Source organism: Hydra vulgaris, chromosome 01 (genome assembly GCF_038396675.1).
Source record: "Hydra vulgaris chromosome 01, alternate assembly HydraT2T_AEP".
Taxonomy (NCBI): domain Eukaryota; kingdom Metazoa; phylum Cnidaria; class Hydrozoa; order Anthoathecata; family Hydridae; genus Hydra; species Hydra vulgaris.
In genome coordinates, this window is record NC_088920.1 from 63,663,909 (window position 1) to 63,685,000 (window position 21,092).

The 21,092-nt window shown below is 27.9% G+C and overlaps 2 protein-coding genes and 1 long non-coding RNA gene across 3 annotated transcripts in view; all 3 read left to right on the top strand.

The window, feature by feature from the left end:
* LOC136075519 (intraflagellar transport protein 81 homolog) overlaps positions 1-15,076 on the top strand; it is a 52,323-nt gene extending 37,247 nt beyond the window's left edge. The window contains exons 19-23 of the mRNA XM_065788907.1: positions 1,215-1,286; positions 1,416-1,495; positions 12,357-12,402; positions 14,473-14,544; positions 14,733-15,076. Coding sequence (XP_065644979.1) covers positions 1,215-1,286; positions 1,416-1,495; positions 12,357-12,402; positions 14,473-14,544; positions 14,733-14,834 — 372 coding nt within the window. The 3' untranslated portion in view covers positions 14,835-15,076. The remainder of the gene's footprint in view (positions 1-1,214; positions 1,287-1,415; positions 1,496-12,356; positions 12,403-14,472; positions 14,545-14,732) is intronic.
* Positions 3,075-4,545, top strand: LOC136075520 (uncharacterized). Its single transcript, XM_065788908.1, has 3 exons — positions 3,075-3,907; positions 4,004-4,223; positions 4,356-4,545. The coding sequence occupies exons 1-3, from the start codon at positions 3,082-3,084 to the stop codon at positions 4,432-4,434; spliced, it is 1,125 nt and encodes a 374-aa protein (XP_065644980.1). The 5' UTR covers positions 3,075-3,081; the 3' UTR covers positions 4,435-4,545.
* Positions 15,077-20,309: 5,233 nt separating the features above from the next.
* The window catches only part of LOC136075521 (uncharacterized), a 5,736-nt gene continuing 4,953 nt past the window's right edge, over positions 20,310-21,092 (top strand). Inside the window, exon 1 of the long non-coding RNA XR_010635988.1 lies at positions 20,310-20,469. This is a non-coding gene — a long non-coding RNA (uncharacterized LOC136075521). The remainder of the gene's footprint in view (positions 20,470-21,092) is intronic.

The window sequence follows — 21,092 nt, forward strand, 5'->3', positions numbered from 1 at the left end:
AAGAGAGCAAATAGAACAACGAGAAAGGCAATAGAGTAAAGTGGTGCTAAAGGAAAGCACGTAAAAGAATAGTCTGTGGATTCAAACCTAGTGTCCTGACAATCGGGTGAATTCTTACGAATGTAAATGCCCAGGCCAAGCATGTGACTATTGGAGTCTTTACAAATTAAAGGAAGAATATTAACACTAAGATCACAAGATGAGACAGCTGGACTCAAATTAGTCTCACAAAGAGCAAGTAGGTCTGGTAAACTTTGCAAGAGATAAGACTCAACAGAAGAAAAGTTACTTCGAAGACCACAAATATTAGTGAATGATAGGTTTAGAGAACTTGGTGATTGTTTTTTGTGTTTTATAGTTTTTAGTACTTTATTCATTTTTAAATTTGTTAAAGGACTTGACTCAAAGCATAGATGGTACTCAGTACACTGTTCAATAGCCCAAGCAATTACTATTAATAAACCCATTACTATTATAAAATCATTACTATTAGTAAACCCTTTACTATTAATAAAGCAACAAAGGGGTCCAAATGTGGTCTTGGCAATGCACACCAAAAGTACAATCAGGGACACCATCCATGTACAACATAGCCCTGTTAATACTTTGATATTTTCAGCTGTTGATGGAATCAGCCATCAACAGCTAAAAATATCAAACTGAAATCATTAAATTCCATCAACAGCTGAAATTTGATGATTTCAGCTGTTGATGGAATCAGCCTCTCTGAGAGCTACCACAGAGTTCGGGAAACCTGACTACTTGCCGGCCTCAGAACCATAAAACTGAGTTTTAGAGCTGTACTCTCCTTAGGTGATAATAGAATGAGTTGCCTAGTCATAAAAAGCAGAGACACAAGCAAAACCCATGCATTGAGATAAGAAGATCTAGCATTCAACATCTTAAACTGGAAACAGTGTATCAAAAATACATCTGTGCCAGCCTAATAGATGAAGAAGGGGTGCGAGGCTTATAGTCCTGGCAAATTATATTGAAACAGTTGTATGAATAATATTTCATGGATCATAGGAAGTAATTGGAAATAGTTGTTTGAATAATGTTTAAAGTGTCATAAAAAGAATTACATTTAAAAGTAAAAGTGGCAGAAAGTAATTAACTAAAGGACTTTTAATATTTTTATTTAAAAATTATTGATAGCACTAATTTTTTTAAAATGTTTTTGTTGTTAGTTTTTTATTTTTTTTATTTTTAAGGAAGTACGGGGATCTCATGAAGATGTTTTAAATCTAGAAAGAAAGTTTCACCAGCTCAATGCTATGATAGAGGTACTGAACAATTTTTGTTTATGATGGAAAAACAAAATAATAAGTTTTTGTTTATGATGGGGAAGTAAAACAATAAGTTTTTGTTTATGAACATTAAAACTTTAGTTTTTAACTTTTCTTTTCCATTAGATAACTGATTTGCAAATGAATCGTATAGAAGAAGAAATGAAACTGTATGTTTTAAATAACTCTACAAAAAAATCTTACAGGTATTTTTTTTTTTTTTTTCTTACTTTCTCTATTATCTCAATTACATGTGTACAACCAGTTAAAAAACAAACAGTTAAGAAACAAGGATAGATAGCAAAATTAAAAAAGTAGTTTTGCAAGGTAGATAGCAAAACTAAAAAGTAGTTAGCTTTACTCTCTAGTCCATAATACAAGGTGGGAGGGGGGGGGGGGGATTTAATAATTTTTTTGAACATTTTCCCACCCATCCTAAGCTTATTAATATCCACCCCCCCCCCCCCTCATTTATGTATTTTTACTTGTTATTAACAAAACATTTATATCTCAAAACTAAAAAAAAAAATTCAGTCAAAATCGGTTTTAAAAATTAGAATATAATTATTTCAGACATGAAAACAAAAACTTTCAGTGTTAACAGGCTTTAAAAATTGTTGTCAAAATTTATCTTTTAGTTCAGTTTCTCACCAAAGTATAATACTCATAGCAGCATACTAAATCTTATTAAATTATGATAAAAAAGATGTTAGTTCATTGCATATGCAAGATGAGTTTACTAGTCAGATAAAACTCTCCTTGCGTACGAGCGACAATTTTTTGTTCTGAAAGTTTTATTCTTTAAAATTGCTTTTAAATTATGGTTTAAAATCCAACAGTTAAGTTATTATGTGAGAGCATATAATTGTCAATATTTTACTTTATCTTTGATTTTAAGTAAAAAGTGCACTTTTTAGGGTTTTTATGAGTAAGATATCGTAAATATTCATACTTAAGGTTTTCTTTCAATTACAGGGTTCCCACTCGGCATGCAAAGCATGCAGTTGTTTACACAGGCATGCAAAGCATGTAAATCTGATATTAAAAAAACACCATTTACTTTTAAGTTTGATGAAACAACAACTAAGCAAGTAAAAAAACAGTATGACGGATATCTCCAGTATTGGTCAGACAAAAAGGGAGAAATTGTAACGTCATATTGTGGTTCTCTGTTTATTGGTCATTGTGACCACAACCAACTAGTTGACCATTATTTTAAATTTGAAACTGACTTGGAGTTGGATTCTGCATATCTTTTACATGTTGGGATGGATGGGCCAAATGTTAACAAGCCTTTGAAATGAAGTTATCACTGGATTTAAAGTCTGAAAACATTTTTATTGAGTGGTACATAAAGTCCATACTGCTTTTAGAAGAGGCATTAAAAAGCTTTCCTTTGATTTAGATGAACTTTTTATTGATATTCCCTTTTTATAAGTTTTCTAGTGCCAGACATGAAGATTATGCTAATTTAGTTGAGTTAACTAATTTGGTTGCTGAGTTTGCCAATAAACATATAGAAATGTGATGGCTTTCAATGAAATATGTTGCTGTTAGGATTTTGGAACAATGGGTGAACCTTGAAGAATATTTTTTAACATTTCTTCTAAAACAAAAAAACTTTAACACTTTGTTTAAAACAGATAGATACAAAAGAATTTATGAAGCTCTACACAATCATATTCAGACTCAAGGATATTTAGGTTTTTGTGCTTTCTCAGCACAAGATTTTGAAGCATTTTTAGTACAATTTTAAACAGAATCTCCAATGATTCTCGTGCTTTATCCTGGGATGTGTAAACTATTAAACTCTTTACTTCAAAAATTTATTCTTCCAAAAAAGTTAAAAAATGATAATGGAGAGTTCAAGTCACAGCCTGAAATTTTAATGATTGATTTCTACAAAATCGAAAACCATAGAAAATTAAGTTCAATTGAATTAGGAACAAAAGTCAAATTGCTTCTGCATGGAGCTGCTCTACCTAATTCAGTAGATGAAAAATTTAGGACCGAGTGCAAAGAGTTTTATATTGCTTCTGCATCGTATTTACATGAAAACTTACCTTTTCATGTTTCACTTTTAAAGCATGCTCAATTTCTTCATCCAAAAAAGCGTATTGCTCCAGGTGCAACAAGTGCAATATCTAATTTAACATTGAAAGTCGCTTCAGTTCTAGAAAAACAACTTGGCCCGGTTTTTCATCTAAATGATATTTCTTCAACCAAAGAATCACTGTGTGATAAAGTTAGAGATCAATGGTTGTCTTATCAAAATGAGGTAATCCCAGAACACTTTTATATAAATTCACAACTACCTACTACATCTGTCGCTCAACAGCAAACATCATATTGGTCTTATGCTTTTAGTACTTGTTATTTAAATAGTATAAGCAAACAATCCAAATATAAGCGAATAGATAATTATTGGAGTCAAGTGGGCACTATATGTGATGAAGCAGGCAATTTAAAATTCCCTCAGCTGCTTGCACTTGTTAAGTGTGTTTTAACTCTTAGTCATAGCAACAGTTCACCCAAAAGAGGATTTTCTATAAATAAGAATTTTATAGAAGGTCACAGTACCAACTTAAAAGAGGACACTATTGTTGCATTGAGATTAGGTATGGTTTAAATAACAATATTTTTATCTTTTTCTTTTTTAGTAATATTACAACATTTAATGATAAATAGTTTGATTTATTGCAATACTTTTTTAGTTAAAGATGAACTTAATCAAGTAGGTGGAGTTGTGAATTTTCCAATAACAAGTAACTTAATTAAATGTTGTAAAGAGTTTCATCAAAGATATAAAGTTTATTTGGCTGAGCAAACTAAATTAGTAAAGGCTGAATCAGAAAAAGTAAAGCAAACAGAGTTGCTGACAAAATCTTTTCAACAGCGAAAAACAGATCTAGAACTTATTGAAGCAGATATAAGGTATATTGTTTACCATTTTTTTAATAAAATTTGGATATTTTCTTTATTTTATTGTTTGAATTTTGTCATTGAATAAAAACATAACTAGTAGGACTTTTATTGAACAAAATATTTAAATTTTATTACATAAAGGGTATGCAAAGCTGGCATCGAGGTTGCAGAAACTGCTATTGATGAAGGTAATGGAAAACTTCAGCAAGCGCTACTCTAAGTAAAGTTAGATAAAACTGTATGCCAAACTTCACAAGCTATGATTGACATGGGAATAAAGCGTAAAAGGGAATTACAAATAAATCTTTACAATTTAGAAAAAAAGAAAAAATTAGTGAAATAAAGTTCTAACGAAAAAACATTTTTTTCTTAACTTTTTATGTTATTTTTTATCAAACTTTATAAATTTTGGAACATATAATATATTATTTAATTATATTAATATACTATAATACTAAGTACATTTGTTTTGAGTCAAAATATAAAAGAAACCTGTTTTAATGCAAGATAGTTATTAAAACTAAAAGTAAACTTTAACAGTTATTGTTGTTAACATGAGTTTGTGTTGAGTGTTATGTGTTGACTAAAATTTTGTTGTCTTTGTTATATATATATATATATATATATATATATATATATATATATATATATATATATATATATATATATATATATATATATATATATATATAATATTGTTAATTTCGTCTTTTTTGATTTCCAGTAGAATTTGAACTAATTCTAAAGTATATATATATATATATATATATATATATATATATATATATATATATATATATTATGTGTTGACTAAAATTTTGTTGTCTTTGTTATATATATATATATATATATATATATATATATATATATATATATATATATATATATATATATATATATATATATATATATATACATACTTTATCGTTAATTTTTTCTTTTTTGATTTTCCGTAGAATTTGAACTAATTCCAAAGTAATGAAAAATATGTTTTCTATGATAATTTAAAAATAATAAAAGTTTACAATATGCTTTTGCAGCATACTTATATTTTAGTATAAGGTTTTGTTGATAATACTTCAAGCATTTATATACAATTTAAAATTGATTCTATACTCATCAGTTTTAAGTTTCTTTTATATTTAATATAAAATTAAAAAATCCATATGCTATTATGAATTTATACATATACATATACACTATATATATATAATAGAGTGCGTGCAAAAGCATGCAAATTTTTAAAAAGAAGCATGTAAAAGCATGCAACATAATTAATAAATAGCATGCAAAAGCATGCAATTTTAGTAAAAAGTAGCATGCAAAGGCATGCAAATTCATAAATGTTGGCTGGGAACCCTGCAATTATTTCTTTATTGAAAAAATTACTGATTTAAAGATAAAATTTACATATAAATATTATATATCATCTCCATCGCTCGAAACCATTTATTCTTCATGCTTTTCACTTATGTTTTAGTGATACATTCTAAAACAGGGTTCAATACAAAGAGCTTGGTCAGCACAGTATCTTGACTTTCTCCTTTTTTATACATTTCTTTCTAGTTTTTTTTTCCCTTTTTATGGAATTGTCAATGGGTAATGAAAACTTGCCAAAGGTCTTCTTATAGATGGTTTTACTTTTCGTTCTCCAATAAAACTTTTTATAATATTCTCTCATAACTCAACAAGATAGTAAAACTCTTTATTACTTAAAATTTGGTAAAAAGGTAGAAAAAATTGTTTAACATCATTTTCAGATATGCACTCCTGCTTTTTTGTACCACTGTAAAGTTTTCGGAGACCAGAGTGATAGGATAACCTCTGGTCACTTTGATCAACACCAGACATTAAGTTATTGTATTCTCGAACAGTATTTAGGTTTTATTTTTATTTTCCATGGCAGTTGGTAACTTACCATTTATGGAACATATGCATTGAATATGGTAGGCACATCTCTTTTGTCTTTCCATTTGCAAGCTGTAATGCCATTCTGAGACCTCCAAAAACCACTCCTTTCTTTAATTTTGCATTTTTAACTGCCTCTGGGTTCCATTTTCTGTCTTTCTTGAGAGTCTCTGATTTATTCCAATAAATTTGTTCATCTCATAGAGATTGACATCTTTCCATTGGCTCCATAGAGATCTACATTGTAATTGTCTTACTGTACTAATAACTCTGTCAGCATATTTATTTTCTGTGACAAATATTGAATTCTATCAGTAATAAAACTCAATTGGCTTTTTTTGCTGACGAGTATATGTTTTCTGTACTCTGTATAAATACTTTATACACGCTATGGATAATGAGTATATTTGATTTCCATAGTGTGCATAAAACCACATTCTGCACTACATTTGATCAGTATACTCGTCATCAATACTCAATAAAAATAATATTAAAAATACTATTTTTATAGCTTAAATTAAATAATAATGTTAATGCTGATGAGATAAAGTGCCAGGCAATATCTATGACAGCCGGTATATATTAATTACTGTTCATTTTTAAATAAAAAAGCATTAATAATAAGCTTTCTTAATTTTCGTCTTCTTTGCTATTGCTTTTCAATCAAGTTTGATTTAAATCTGGTATGTGTAATTGATTGAACAACTTCTGCTGGTAGACTATTTCAAACATAAACGACTCTATTGCTGAAAAAATATTGCCTTTCATACAATTTCTAACCAATTCAGGTTTCATTCTATGTTTTGCTCCTCTAATGTTAGATGCTGAACCTGATGAGCAAATAGAGTTCATTGCTTGATTTTGTTTAACATCAATCTTTTCAATACCTTTAAATATCTTGAATTGCTAGATCAAGTCACCTAAAGCCGCCGAGTCTCTAAAGTTGTCATATCCAAAATTTCTAATCTTTTTTCATACTCAAGATGTCTTATTTCTGGTATCATTTTGGTTGCTCTTTGTTGAACTTTTTCTATTTCATTAACATCTTTTGTATAATACGGACTTTATGCTTGAACCGAAAATTCTAAATTTGGTCTAGCATACGTACAATACAGTGTTTTTACTAGATCTTTATCCTTGTACTTGAATGTGTTATTTAGTAGTGAGAACATACTATTTGCTTTACTGGCTGCATATTTTACTTGTTTGGCCCATTTCAAATCACTTGATATATAAACACCCATGTCTTTTTCTAGTTTTGACTTTTCAATTTCCATTAATGTATTGTTATTAGTCATAAAATAAGAATATTTTTATTATTTGAACCCAAGTGCATAATTTTACATTTTTCAAAATTTAATCCTAATTTCCATTTTGTAGACCATTCTTCAAGTTTGTTAATATCATTTTGAAACAATTGTGAATCATTTTGAGAAGAAATAGGTGCAATTATCTTATTATCATCAGCATATAAACGACATTCATTAATAAAATTTTCTGGTAAATCATTTATAAATACCAGAAAAAGGAGAGGATCTAAAACAGACCCATGTGCTACACCACTAAGGACATCAACTCAATCTGTTACACTTTCTCCTAAAACCACTCATTGTTTTCTGTTAGCTAAGAAGCAGACTATCCACTTAAGAAGTTTACCAGAAATACCATAAGTCAATAACTTGGACAATAACTTTTTATGCGAAACACAATCGAAAGCTTTTTTATGTCTGTGTACAATACATCTATCGGTGTTCCATTATGAAACACATCCGTTAAAATATCTAGGTATTCTAATAGGTTTGTTGTACAACTTTTGCTTTTCATAAAACATGTTGTTTTTTTGAAAGTAAATTATTTTTATCAGGTATTGCATGATACAATCAGCTATTATTCTTTCCAATACTTTACGTGGTATTGAAGTTAACGAGACTGATCTGTAGTTTGATGCTTTTAATTTGCTTCCTTTTTTGAAAAGTGGCATAACATTTGCCTTTTTCCACATATCTGGTAAAGTACCTGATTCAATTGATTTTTTGAACATTAAATATAATGGGTATGATATTGAAGAGCTGCATTCTTTTAAAATATAAGGATGAACTAAATTTAAACCGGCCGATTTTGACTTATCAAGTGCTTTAAGTCTAATTTGAACATCATTTTGTGTTATTAGAGCTGTGTCTAATAACAAATTTGAAGGTTATGCAATTATTATATACATGTAATTCAAATATTATGCAATTCAATAATGCTTGTATCATAGTCATCAACATACACAGATTGAAAATATTTATTTAGTTGAGTAGCTATAGTAAGTTGATCATGTATAATTTCACCATTTTCATTTTCCAAAGCTCGAATTTGAGTTTTTACTGATTTCTTCTCATTGATGTATTTATAAAGCAATTTAGGATTAGATTTGAATTTGCTGGCTATAGTTCTTTCTAACTGTTTTATATTGTTCTTGATATCATTTTTTATTCTCATTTTTAACTTATTATATTTAGTTTTTGTTAATTTGTCCTTCCAGCCATAGCGTTTATTAGAGAGCCATATATTGTTTATAGTTCTTATTTTATTTTTCAATTTGGGAGTAATCCATTTGTTTTTGTTTCTTCTATTTTGATAATTAATTCTTGGGACAAATAGTTATAATGATACAAAAATAAATTATACATTTCATTCAAAGATTTATCTTTAAATTCCATTTTCCTATTCACATTATTGAAACGACTTGGGAATAATTATTAATTTCCTTTTTGATATAGTATAATGGATTTCTTATGTTCTTTAGAAGACTTAAGATCATTCATAAGATAACAACACATTTGTAATTGATGACCCTGGTTGACATTTCCGAAATGTATACAAACACCTCTTCCATGAGTCTTTCTATCTCTTCTAAAAATTTTATTGTTATTTATGTTTACATCTGATTCTGTTTTAAACCTAGTTTCTGTTATACAAATAACATCCGGTTTATATATTTCAATTTGTAACCTTAATTCATCAATTTGTTCATCATCAATTATTCATCAATTATTCAATCATCATCAATTATTCATCATCAATTATTCAGAGATGTTGCATTTGTGTACCAAACCATCAGTTCTTTGCATTTTTGTGTAATGTGTTCATTGTTTATCCTTAAATCACAATTCTTAAGCTCATGAAAGTTTACTGATTCAATATTTGTCTTATCGCTTAGCAACTTATTAAGGCTGTGAACTCCAACACTAAAATAATTTATTTTAATGCTAGTTTCAAAGTTGAAGCATTTTATGTGATTTAAGTATTTTTTGACGTTTAATTGCTATTTCTTAATTCTTACTACCTTGTCATTTCTTATTCTGAAGTAATAATTTGCAGTGTCGATGTTGTCCTTATTTAGTTTTTTACACTCTTCTCTCAATAGCTTAATTTGTACCGTTCAGATTCAGTCAAATCAGGATTTATAAATACATTTTTGTAGGCTTTTTCTTTCTTTAATTTTTTGGCTTTTTTAAAAACAGAATTTCGTTCTGATTTATCAGTTAAAATAACAATATAAGGAGCTTTAAATCCATTCTTTGACTTTAATTTGATAATTTGCTTTGACTTTATCATTTGACACTGATTCCTCTAAACCAAAAATAACCAAGTTGTTTTCTTTCTTATCTCTTTCCTTAGAATTTTCTAATTCAAGAACTCTGTTAGTCAAGTTTGCATTATATTTTAATAAAGTTTCTATTAAATTTTTTAAATCTGCGATTATTGCTTCTTGCTCACACTTGTAAGTGTTGAAATCATCTAACTGCAAATTAGCCATTTGGATTACTGGATAGGAGGGCTAGCACCTTAAATACCAGTGGATTACCTCCTGTCAGTGAATTTAGATAGTTCTAAAAAATAAAATCTAAAAATAATAATAAAATTTAAAAATAATTTCTAAGAAATAAAAAAATATGGTTTGGTTTGTGAGTTTATAATGCCAATTATCCGCGTATTTTAGCAACAATCACTGAATATTATTCCATACGCAGTTTTTTAACCTGTGCATTGCAGCCAAATGCACATGTTAAAAAATTTGCATTTGGCTACAAGCCATGCTAGAATTAAATAGTTTTATGCTTGTTTTGTAAAAAATATTAGTTTGGATTTGTAAATTAAAATTTATGTCAGACCGAAAGTTTTCACAAACTGACTGAGATAAATATAATTTAGAAGAATTAAAATCCCTTTCCTCCCCCTCCCTTTTATTAAGAGCTCATCCCCTCTTCCCCTCCCCTCCCTTTCCCCCCTCTCCTTAAGGATTCAGGAGTACTAATGTGTCCATTATAATATAAATACAATCAGAGTTGTTAACAAAGCCAAACGTTGCAAGGCCAAGGCCACACATTACAAGGCCAAGACCAAAAGTTACCAGGCCAAGGCTAAGGCCAAGAGTTTTAAGGTCAAGGCCTAGATTAAGAGTTTCAAGGCCAAGGCCTACGCAAACAGTTTTTAAATCAAACACTTCAATTTTAGCCTTTCGTTAAGGCCAGTTACTATCAAAACTGTAATTAGCAAGTGCTGTGACAACAGAACCATATTTTGTAAAAATAGACCAGGGTTATGCTTAGAATTCAACAAAATCAATAAGAAAATATGTAATTTTTTTTTAAGGCCAAGGCCAAAATAATCAAGGCTAAGACCAAAATTTTCAAGGCCAAGAGCAAGGCCAAGGCCAACAGTTTCAATGCCAAGACCAAGGCCTCAATTTTTGGCATTAAGGCTAGGCCAAGGACTAACAACTCTGAATACAATATAAGTAAATATCTTAGAATCCTGGACACTAGACATTGAGTTAAAGAAAATATGAATAAAAAATTAGAATTTGTTAATGAAATAATTAATTCTCACAATTTGGATTAGTGTTTTAACAGACTACACATATTGTCTACCTAATGTATAGTTATGAATAAAAAAATAATTGATAACATAACTTTAAAAAATTTTAAACGCTTCGTTAGTCATTGCAAGAACTGCTATTTAGTGGTAGAAAATGTACTTCAGAAGCTTAGCAAGGTAACCATTTCAGCCACTACGACACACTAAACTGCCAATTTTAACACTATTTAAAAAACAGAAGATGGAATAACTTTAAAAAATGGCAAATGAATGCTTGAAATCAAAATTAAGGTGATTTTGCCGCAATCCAATTTTTAAATAAAAGTAAAAATATTCTATTGAACTTCAAAAATATTTTATTTTTTATTTTAAAAAATCGAAAAAGATTTAAAAAAAAAATGTGGAAGAGCAAGAATTTGAACCACTACATTTCACTTCACAATGCTGTGACCTAACCAATCGACAGCAGCATTAGATTCAGTATTGAAATATTATATGATTTTGAAAACAATAAGATGTAAATCTAGTTTAAAAAAAAATCTCTTTAACTCCTTTTTAGTTACATTTATAATACAAAGATCTGTCAAAAATTTATAAAAGCAGTTGTATTCCAATTATTTTTAATAATACTTTTTAACAATATTATTGTTACACTTTTAATGATAATGATTTTAATGATTAAATGCAGATATGCGGAGCAATAAATTTCACAATGTTTAAATAATAGAAGGTGGTATATCTAATTTTTCTTGTTGATTTAATAGAAACTAAATTGACAATAAACCTTGAATCGATAAGAAAAATAATTTGATGTTTCTATTATCACTATTGAAAGTGTTAACATAAAATTTGATAAATCAAAAGAACTTTTTTTTTGGAAATTTTAAGAATTATTGTTCAGATCCATTAGCTTCTATACTCGCATATTGTCTTATATAAAAATCATAACTGATTGCTGTACAGATGTTGCAAGATTGTTAGTAAGCAGAACTTTTAAAATTATATAACATCATTGCCGTACTTTAATGCACCATTATGGAGTTCTCAGAAGAAGCAGTAGAAACGAATTCTTTGAAAAAATTTTATAATATTTATGATTATAATTTATGATATCAATTAAAATAAGTAAAAAAAAAAAGAAGCAAATTAAAGAAATTTCATTCGACTTGAAAAGAATGTTAAAGTGGGCAATTTACACATGCTTCTACCAGCTCCGGTGTTAATCTACATTTGTTTTATTTGTAATTGTTTCATTTTTAACTGGCTAAACAACAGTTTAAAGCAAAAAAAATTATTGGTTTTTTAAATGATTTTTTTAAATAAATGGTTAAACAAAAACAGTTTAAATAAGAATGTTGATTTTTATAGAGATCAGTATACTCAAAAAATACATGAACAAGAAGTACTTGGAAAGGTAAATCTATTTTTTTTTTCATTATATATCTATTTATTACGATATGTTGTTTTTTCATCTACTATTTTATCATCTAATTCATCCAACAAGAGTGATGAGTTCAATAATATCAAAGCTATATACTATATATATATATATATATATATATATATATATATATATATATATATATATATATATATTTCATGTAGATTTTTTATAGTTTATTAAAATTATTACACATAAGTTCAAGATGTGTCCACAGTACATTAGACATACTTGAGAGGGCTATAGAACAAAAAAAGTTTTGTTTTCTGTTACGTAAGTACTAAGTTTAGAGAAGAAATGCGAAATACGGGTATTGATAATCCTAAAAAAGTAGTAAAGTTTATGCACATTGCAAAGGATGTTATGTTGGATATTTCAAGTTGTGTTGCTTTGAATTTGAAGGTTCACCCTATGATAAACAAACTCTTTAATGATTGTATAGCAAATTATAAGTTTACAATAAATAAATTTTTTATCTCCATAATAAATTACAATAGTTATATAAGTTATATAGTTAAAATAAATTACAAATTTATTCTATACATAAAAAAGGTTTTGGAAAATATTTGAAAAAATAAGATTTTTGGATGGTAGAAATATCAGTAAAGTATTCAGCATGCCTTTACATCTTTTGTAATTTGCAAACTAAATTAAAAGATTTAGTTTGTAAATTATTAAAAAGAGCTGCGTTGATGTTTCAAAAGTTTCTTTGACAAAGATAATTGAAACAGCTTCTTTTTTTTTTGTCTGAAGATATAGAGTGAATAAAACTGATTTTAACGGAAAAAAAGCTTTTAACAAAGGTCATAGAATTTTTTATTCAAAGTGATACACAATCTACTAACCGACAAGGAAAGCAAACAATACTGAAAAAACTATCTTCAAAAATTTTGATAATGAAAACACTATTGCTCAAGCACAATCATAACAGAACTACTGTTGCACTTTATTTTGGTATTGTTATTATTTATTTGGTTTATCCTCCTCCGACTAATTGCTATATAGAGGTCACACACCAAGGCCCACAAAGAAGAGTTCAGCTCACTAAAAGAATCATATTCCTTCGGTGACCAAGCATCGGTGAACCAAGATTAAGTGAGTTTTAAAAAAACGAAGAATATTGGAGTGGCAGACTGAAGAAGTCGAGTTAGAAAGATAAAATATAAATAGCGGACAGGTATTGCACTAGATGTTAGAATGTGCAATTATACATTAATCGGTTATAACCTAATGTATTGATTAATTAGTTATAATTGGTTATAACTAATTTATGTATATTTATTTATCTATTGCACTTAATTTGTTTTCTTTTTAATTTCTAATTGAGTATTAATTCCGCATTATAAGTTCTTTATAAGTATTAATCGAGTTTTTCATTTGTGGTTTTACTTTTGGTGCAATTTGACTCAATGAAAACAATTACAATGTTTGTAAATTTGAGTTTCAAAAATGTATTCTTTTAAAGTACTTGTATCAAATATTCTATCTCCTGATTTTTTCAAATCTTTTTTTCCCGATTTATTTTAATTTTTTTTTTCCCATTTTGTAATTGAAAATTAGGCATAGAATAAAATTTTACGCTAAGAAATAGGTCAGGCAATACAAACGTATTGCGTCATTTTGTTTTGTCAAAGCGTTACTTTCAAGGCCGGCGCGAGTAGGTGTCGAGTGAGGAAGTGCCTTACGAGTTTTGCCGACTTAAAAAAAAATGTCCTCAAATTCTCAAAATTGCTGACTTGAATAAATAGTCCCATTTTGCCGACTGTATCTAAAAAAGATTTGCATTTGCCGACTGGAGGTACAAAAATGTCCTAATTGGGCGATTATTTGTGCAAATATTCATTGAAATAGAGGTAGGGGGGGGGAGGGGGGGGGGGTTAATACCTCCCCCTCCTTTTTTCGTGCTGGCCTTAGTTACTATATGTTACTTTATTTTGTCAAAAAATAATTGAATGTACTCAATAGAGTAGTTTAGTTTATATTATTTTTATGTAAGATATAAAAAAGGATCATTATTTTTACTTTTTTTACTCTGATTGACAGTCACTTAAAGAGCAACAAAAGTATGTTCGTGAAAGTCATGGTCCAAATCTACTACAGATGAAAATGTGGAGTGTAAATAAAATGTTTTATGTTTAATTTTTTTTTTTTTTATGAAATTTTTTACGATAGTTTTTTGATAAAGTATGTTGTGCTATTTTATTTAATATTTTGAGGCATTATATTTGCCATGCAATATTGTACTTTTTGTTGCAATATTTTTTTACTTTTATGCTGTGATTCTAACAAGGTTTGCTTTATAGGATTTATTGTTGCTTATGAAAGCCAAGAAAACTGTATCGGACCAAAACGTTTTTCGAGACCAAAGTCCGACACATTATGAGCAAGATCATTTGGTGTTATGATACAGACAATTTGTGTTTGTGAGGCGGTTTACGGTCACAATTCAATTGATGCTGTATTTTTAAGATTTTAACTTTTAACTCTTACCTAATCTTATAAAATCTGCTTGACCTTTTAAAACCTTTTGTAAATATTTTGGAGATTTTTTTTGTTAATGCAAGTAATTTAGTGTGCGTTGTATGATAATTTATTAGAAAATTTTATTAAAATTATTATAATATATAAAATACACATATATTGTTTACACTTTGAAAAGATCCTGATATTGCGGTAGCGGTTCGAATATTTTTTCTTTTTTAATTGCACTTCTCAATTATAGCTTTTAATACTTTTATTTATCTACTTTAGCCTAAAGCCTCGTTTCCAATAAATTGACACTAGGATTTTATTTTCTAATCATTTTGACGAGTTTTCTTTTTTTTTTTTACATTGCTAGGTTTTATATCTGCGTTAGTCAGCGCATTAATTGATTGCGGTTAAGATGACGAAGAACCTGCATTGTTATCTTTTGCTGCGTTAACAAAAAGTTGTTGTCAACAACATTTGCTGGCGGAAACAGTGGTCCGTGGTTTCAGCGGTCCGTTACCTAAAAATAGAAGTTAAATTCAGATAAAAACAACAACAAAATCAAATTTACATAAAAACAACTAAAACACTTTTTTTTAAATATGAGCTAACTTTTCGTCTCGCAGTTTGTTTAAAAAACTTTTAATTGAATTTTTCCACCTTTTTATGTTTTAGCTTTTATTAAACAGAAAAAATTGACATGTATTGAAACAATCTGAATAGAATATGCAAAAGTAAATATATGACAAAACTATTTTATTCCATTAAAAAGAGCAACTATATGAATTATAATGCTGGTCATACTTTGTTTGGCAAATTATTTTCTCGAGGTTTTTTCGATGCAAAGGTTATTTTTAAAACATTCGAAACTTTACTTTTTTCATTTCCTTAAGAAGTGATTTTAAGTTTAAAAAACGATTTACCAAATCAAATGTGCAAGTTGCATGTTTCTGTTGCTAATAAAGTAGTTTAAGTTTAGTTTAGAGAGTGGTTCTCCATAAGTTATTGCGCAATTTTAATATATATTTTGAACATGTGATAAAACTAAAAATCTGGTCAAATTTGTAGAAAAGTTTGATACTCAGTAAATTAGCTCTGACACGCTAGAGCAAATTTTAAAGTTTTGATAATTTAGATAGATTAAAATCAAACTTTCTTCATAAAGTCAAACTTTGTCTTCGTGATCTGAATTTTTGTGTTTAAATTTTTATTTTTTTTGTTTAACAAAATGTTTAAAAGTATAGCATTTAATGTTTTATCATTATTTAATGTTTTATACTTATTTATTTTTTAGGTTTCCCAAGAAGTCCTTACAGTCTTATCACAGAGCACTGCGGACAAGTATTCGAAAGGAAGTTCATGCTTCCTTTCTTACCGATGTTACAAAACTTGCCCAGAGGTGGCGTTGAACCGGGGATCTCGAGCCTCTGAGGCAGGCGCGCTTACCACTGCGCTACGGTTGCTCATTTTATGTTTAATTTAAAAAATTTATGCATTTATAAATTTTTAAATGAATAACAAAATTAAATAAGGTGGTAGAGAGGTAAATAAGGTAGTAGAGAGTTAAATAAGGTGGTAGAGAGGTAAATAAGGTGGTAGAGAGGTAAATAAGGTGGTAAAGAGGTAGATAAGATGTCTGAAATTAGTTATTATAACTATTTTTAATTCATTACAACTCTTACATCAAGAGAAATAGTTTGCATAAAATTGTACATCTAGAGAAATAGTTTCCATAAAATAAAACTTTTGTTTTTCAAACAGAAAATCTATAATAGCGGAAAATGTGTTAATTTTGATCGTTAAAAACGATGTATTTTAAAACATCGTAACTTAATAAAACAAAAGCAGAATTGAAAATTCTTTTGCACATATGTATTATATTATACCCGGATGAATGATACATTTTGGACTAATTATTTTACTCTCAGAGTTTTTAATTTTTTGCGAAAATACTACTTTTTTCTAGCAAACAAGATACAAATTTCCACCTTAACTGGATATACGCAAGATAAGCAGCGTTTTATGTAAAATGGTTCACCGGAATAATAAATCAACATAAATACAACTTCAAAATTTCAAGTCAAACATTCAATTCTCTCGAGTGTATTGAATTATGGCAAGTATGCAAAAAATTGAAAACAGAGAAAAATGCAAAAGTAAAATAAACAAAAGATAAGTTATATACTCAGTAGATAGTCAATTTGATAAGGATCTACTTATTCGTTTTCATTCATTTCATCAATAAAAAAAAATTTAATTAAATCTTTTTTTACGTTTTTTCTCAGCATTTCGGTGAAAAACTTTTCCATTCGCTTAATGCGTTGTCAATTAATTACCACAGCTTATGAAATTTCCCCTTTCAAACTAAAGTGTTCTAAAATCTTTAATACTTTTGTTGACGTCCATCATTAAAGTGAATAATAGATGAATTTACACCCATTTCTATAGTTTCCCTGCCAAAAAATGCCGTTTTCGGTTATCTTGATTGTAAGAGTCCATTAAGGGCCTCATTTGAGTTTTGGATTTTTCCATGTAAAAATTTATTTAACGAATCCTTACTCATTAAATCCTTAAAAATGGATAGAAGCAAACTCTTTATACAAAGTGAGATTGTATTGGAGGGTTTGTAATCTTTTTAGCCCTCGGACCAACTTGTACCAACTGTTTTTATCTCTGTTGGTTTCTTTTTTTTAACTTTTTTGAGGTGTTTTTTATATTCTTATTTTTCTTAATACCTTTATGAGCATTGTATTAATTGCGAAAACAATCAAATTTAAAGACATGTATTTCTCTAAAGAATAAATTTTATAAATGTAAATAAAATAAAGTATAAAATGTGCAACAGTACTATAACAATTTATTTGCTTATTTATCTGCCTGAGGAAGATTTAGCTGTACAATAATTTAAAGGATTAACAATTAGAAGCTCGCAGATATTTATTAAATTTGAAATCGTGTTTTTTTTTGATTTTTTTTGCTTTCCGAAAGTGACCTGATCTCTTTATGTACATCTTTAAATGAAGCTAGTTTGAAAAAACTCAATTCCATACATCTACTTTCAACAACATCTAAAAAGTTAATACTTAAGTAATCGTTCTTGTACATTTCATTTAGAATCTTTATTTAATTCCTAACACTGTTTCCTTTAATTAGTTTAAGTAAAAACGACGTCAGATAATCATTTAAACATGGAACTCTATCCTTGATTACTCTAATAACGGAATCCTAAATCTCGAAACATATCGCACAATAATGTTATTTTAAGAACTCTTGCATGCTTAATAAATTGGAGGGGACGTTTATTAATTTTTAGAAAACTTGCAATCCACTCCAAACATATTATGACCTTCCGTTTATTTAGTTTTTACTTATTATCAATAAAAAATTTATATATTTTCTCAAAATGAAAAATGAAAATTTCCAGTGTAATCAGACTTTAAAAATAGTCGACCAATTAAAATTCTCATTGTATAAAACACGTGAGAGTATAAAGGACAATTTGCTTCAGGTTTTAATGATAAGTCATCTATTTTAAAATGCAGTTTAAATGTTTTATAGTTTGAAAATTTTTTTCTTCTTGCAAGTAAAGATGATTCAACGAGTCAATTAGCAGCCGTGGCACAGTGGTAGCGCACTTGCCTCAGAATCAAAAGACCTGGGGCTCAAATTCCACCTCTGGGCAAATTTGCAAATTCGGTTATGAAGGAGGCGTGAACTTTTGAACTCATTAAATGCTCCTCCGAGATTTTTTATGCTTTTAACTCCGTTATTTTATAAAAGACCTTGGCTTAACTTTCTGATGACGTTCGTTCGAACATATTGATGGGTTATTTTTTAGCTATCAACTGCTGAAATATATTCTGCTTTGATTATTTTCAATAAGTTATCTGTAACATAATCTTAAAATGTTATTTTCGATAGGTTATCTTGTTGATATTGTTTAATTTGATTTTTCAATGGTTATTTATGTATTTTTTACCAATAAATTCAAAAATCAGATTTGTTCTGAGGTAACATCGATAGTTTTATTTATACAAATTTCATATTTTTTTTATATAAGCGCAGATTTTCTCTAAGTCAGTATGTTGTATCAATTTATTCTCATATTGTATGAATAATTACATTGCATATCGCGCATTTCCATATAATAAATAGTAGTCAGTAAGTTCGATATTATTGAGAAAACGTTGCAACTTTTTACTAAACTTGTTTTTAATCATACAATACAATTCTTTTCAACAAACTCATTCTCCAACAATAGAAGAGCAGTAATGATTACTTTCATCTTTTCAAATTGTTTCAAATAGAAACCAAAATCTCCTATCATAGCAGTATCCCATGATATCTGCTTTCTGTTTTTGTAATGATCTGATGAAATCTCCCACCATGCTCCTTGCTGGTATCACCCACGTTTTCGAGGAAGAAATTAAAGTTTGAATGCAACATATGAATCTTAATGGAAATACAACAATCTAGTTTCTTGAATTTTTCAATAAGCTTCAAAACTAGTTCACAGTGATTTGGAAACTTTTAAAATTTGGCCAAAGTATAGTTTTTTGAGTAGCTTATAAAAATATTTGAATATGTAATATATTTAAAAATGCATTTTAAAAATGCAATTTTAACAAACTTAAACTGATTTTTTATGAAGCTGAGACTTTCTTCAACTTCCTTCGACTTCCATCGCCTTCCTTCGACTTTCTTCGACTTCCTTAAATTTTTTTTTTTTATACAGACTTTGTATCGTTCTATAAGAAACCAACAAAGCCTTAATTTGCTCTATTTTGAAATGATTGGTTTTAAAAAGTAGCAACGCGATAGCTAATACGAACTGCATCACAAAATGGTCATCTTTTCTTTTGTTATTGCTTTTTCGATTTTTTCTGATTTCAACATTTCTTTTATTTAGGGTGCACAGAATATGATCTTTTTTATTTTTATTATTGCTATTATTATTATTATTATTATTGTTATTATTGTTATTGTTATTGTTATTATTATTATTATTATTATTAACATCGTAATTTTTATTTTATAAAGTGTATTATTGTTATTATATATTTTGAAAATTAGCATTATAATTATTTTAATTAGATATTATTACATTATATAAAGTAAACGCCTAATATTAGGCGTTTACTTTATATTAGTAAATTTACTATTCGTAAACATCCTTGAATGTAAAATCTTAATTCAGAAATAAATGATTGATTGATTAAAAAATCAGTTCATTAGAAATTTACAACCTAATGTTAACTATTTAATATTTTAAAATAATAATAATTCAATATTTAAAAATAAACAATAACTTAAACTATTTTATAGTTTACAGAATACTATTGAAACCATTGTACATAAAATTGAACTCCTTGTAAAGTTAATTATAAAGTTATGCTGCTTGAATTTTAGAGTTTATGCTTTCAGAATATTAAAATTAGTGCTTACTTAAAAACCTTGTTAAAAGCTTGAGAAAAGCGAGAGAGAAAAAATAACCTTGCAGTTGTTTGTGTTGTTCGTTAAAAAAAGTTATCAGTTTTTAGGTTCCAAAGACATATGTAAAATTATTATTAGGTAAATATTTAATATGTAATATTATTAAAAGGTAATAATAATAATAAGACAATAATGACTTTGTTATATGTCAGTTTTTGTTTTATTTTTTGTTGCTGTTGTTGTTGTTATTGTAGTTGTTTTAAATTTGTAAATATTATAGTATGAAGGCTATATCCGACGGATATAACTGTCATGGAGTTAATACTGAATCTAGACAGATTTTAAGGAATAATTATAATAAAAAAGCTCAAATCCATAATGACGGATACTTTATAAAAAAACAAGCAATAACTACGTTGTATTAATTCTTTTTAATTATAATCAACTCTACAACTTACAACATCAAAATCAAATCAGAACAATTTGTTAAATCTTTTGCACGACATGAACTGTCAGAACGACTGAAATATAATTGTGCAAAATATTCTTGCTTGAAATAAGCATGAACATACTTTTAGTAAGTTTAAAGTTTGCAAAGTGCCTGCAATTATTATATCTGAAACATCAAAGGTTCTGCATACGCCACTGGATTCCATTATTATAGTAAAAGAATTTAGTAGTAGAACTACAAGTGGATCTGTTTTAAAATCATTAAAGTGAATAAATCGCGTTAAACGTCATTAGACAAACGAACTCAAAAA

Bases quoted from the DNA above. Each gene is read 5' to 3' on its own strand.
- LOC136075520 (XM_065788908.1), top strand. From the start codon at position 3,082: ATGTGTAAACTATTAAACTCTTTACTTCAAAAATTTATTCTTCCAAAA. The intron at 3,908-4,003 runs GTATGGTTTAAA...ATACTTTTTTAG, and splicing joins TATTGTTGCATTGAGATTAG to TTAAAGATGAACTTAATCAA. The intron at 4,224-4,355 runs GTATATTGTTTA...TATTACATAAAG, and splicing joins CTTATTGAAGCAGATATAAG to GGTATGCAAAGCTGGCATCG.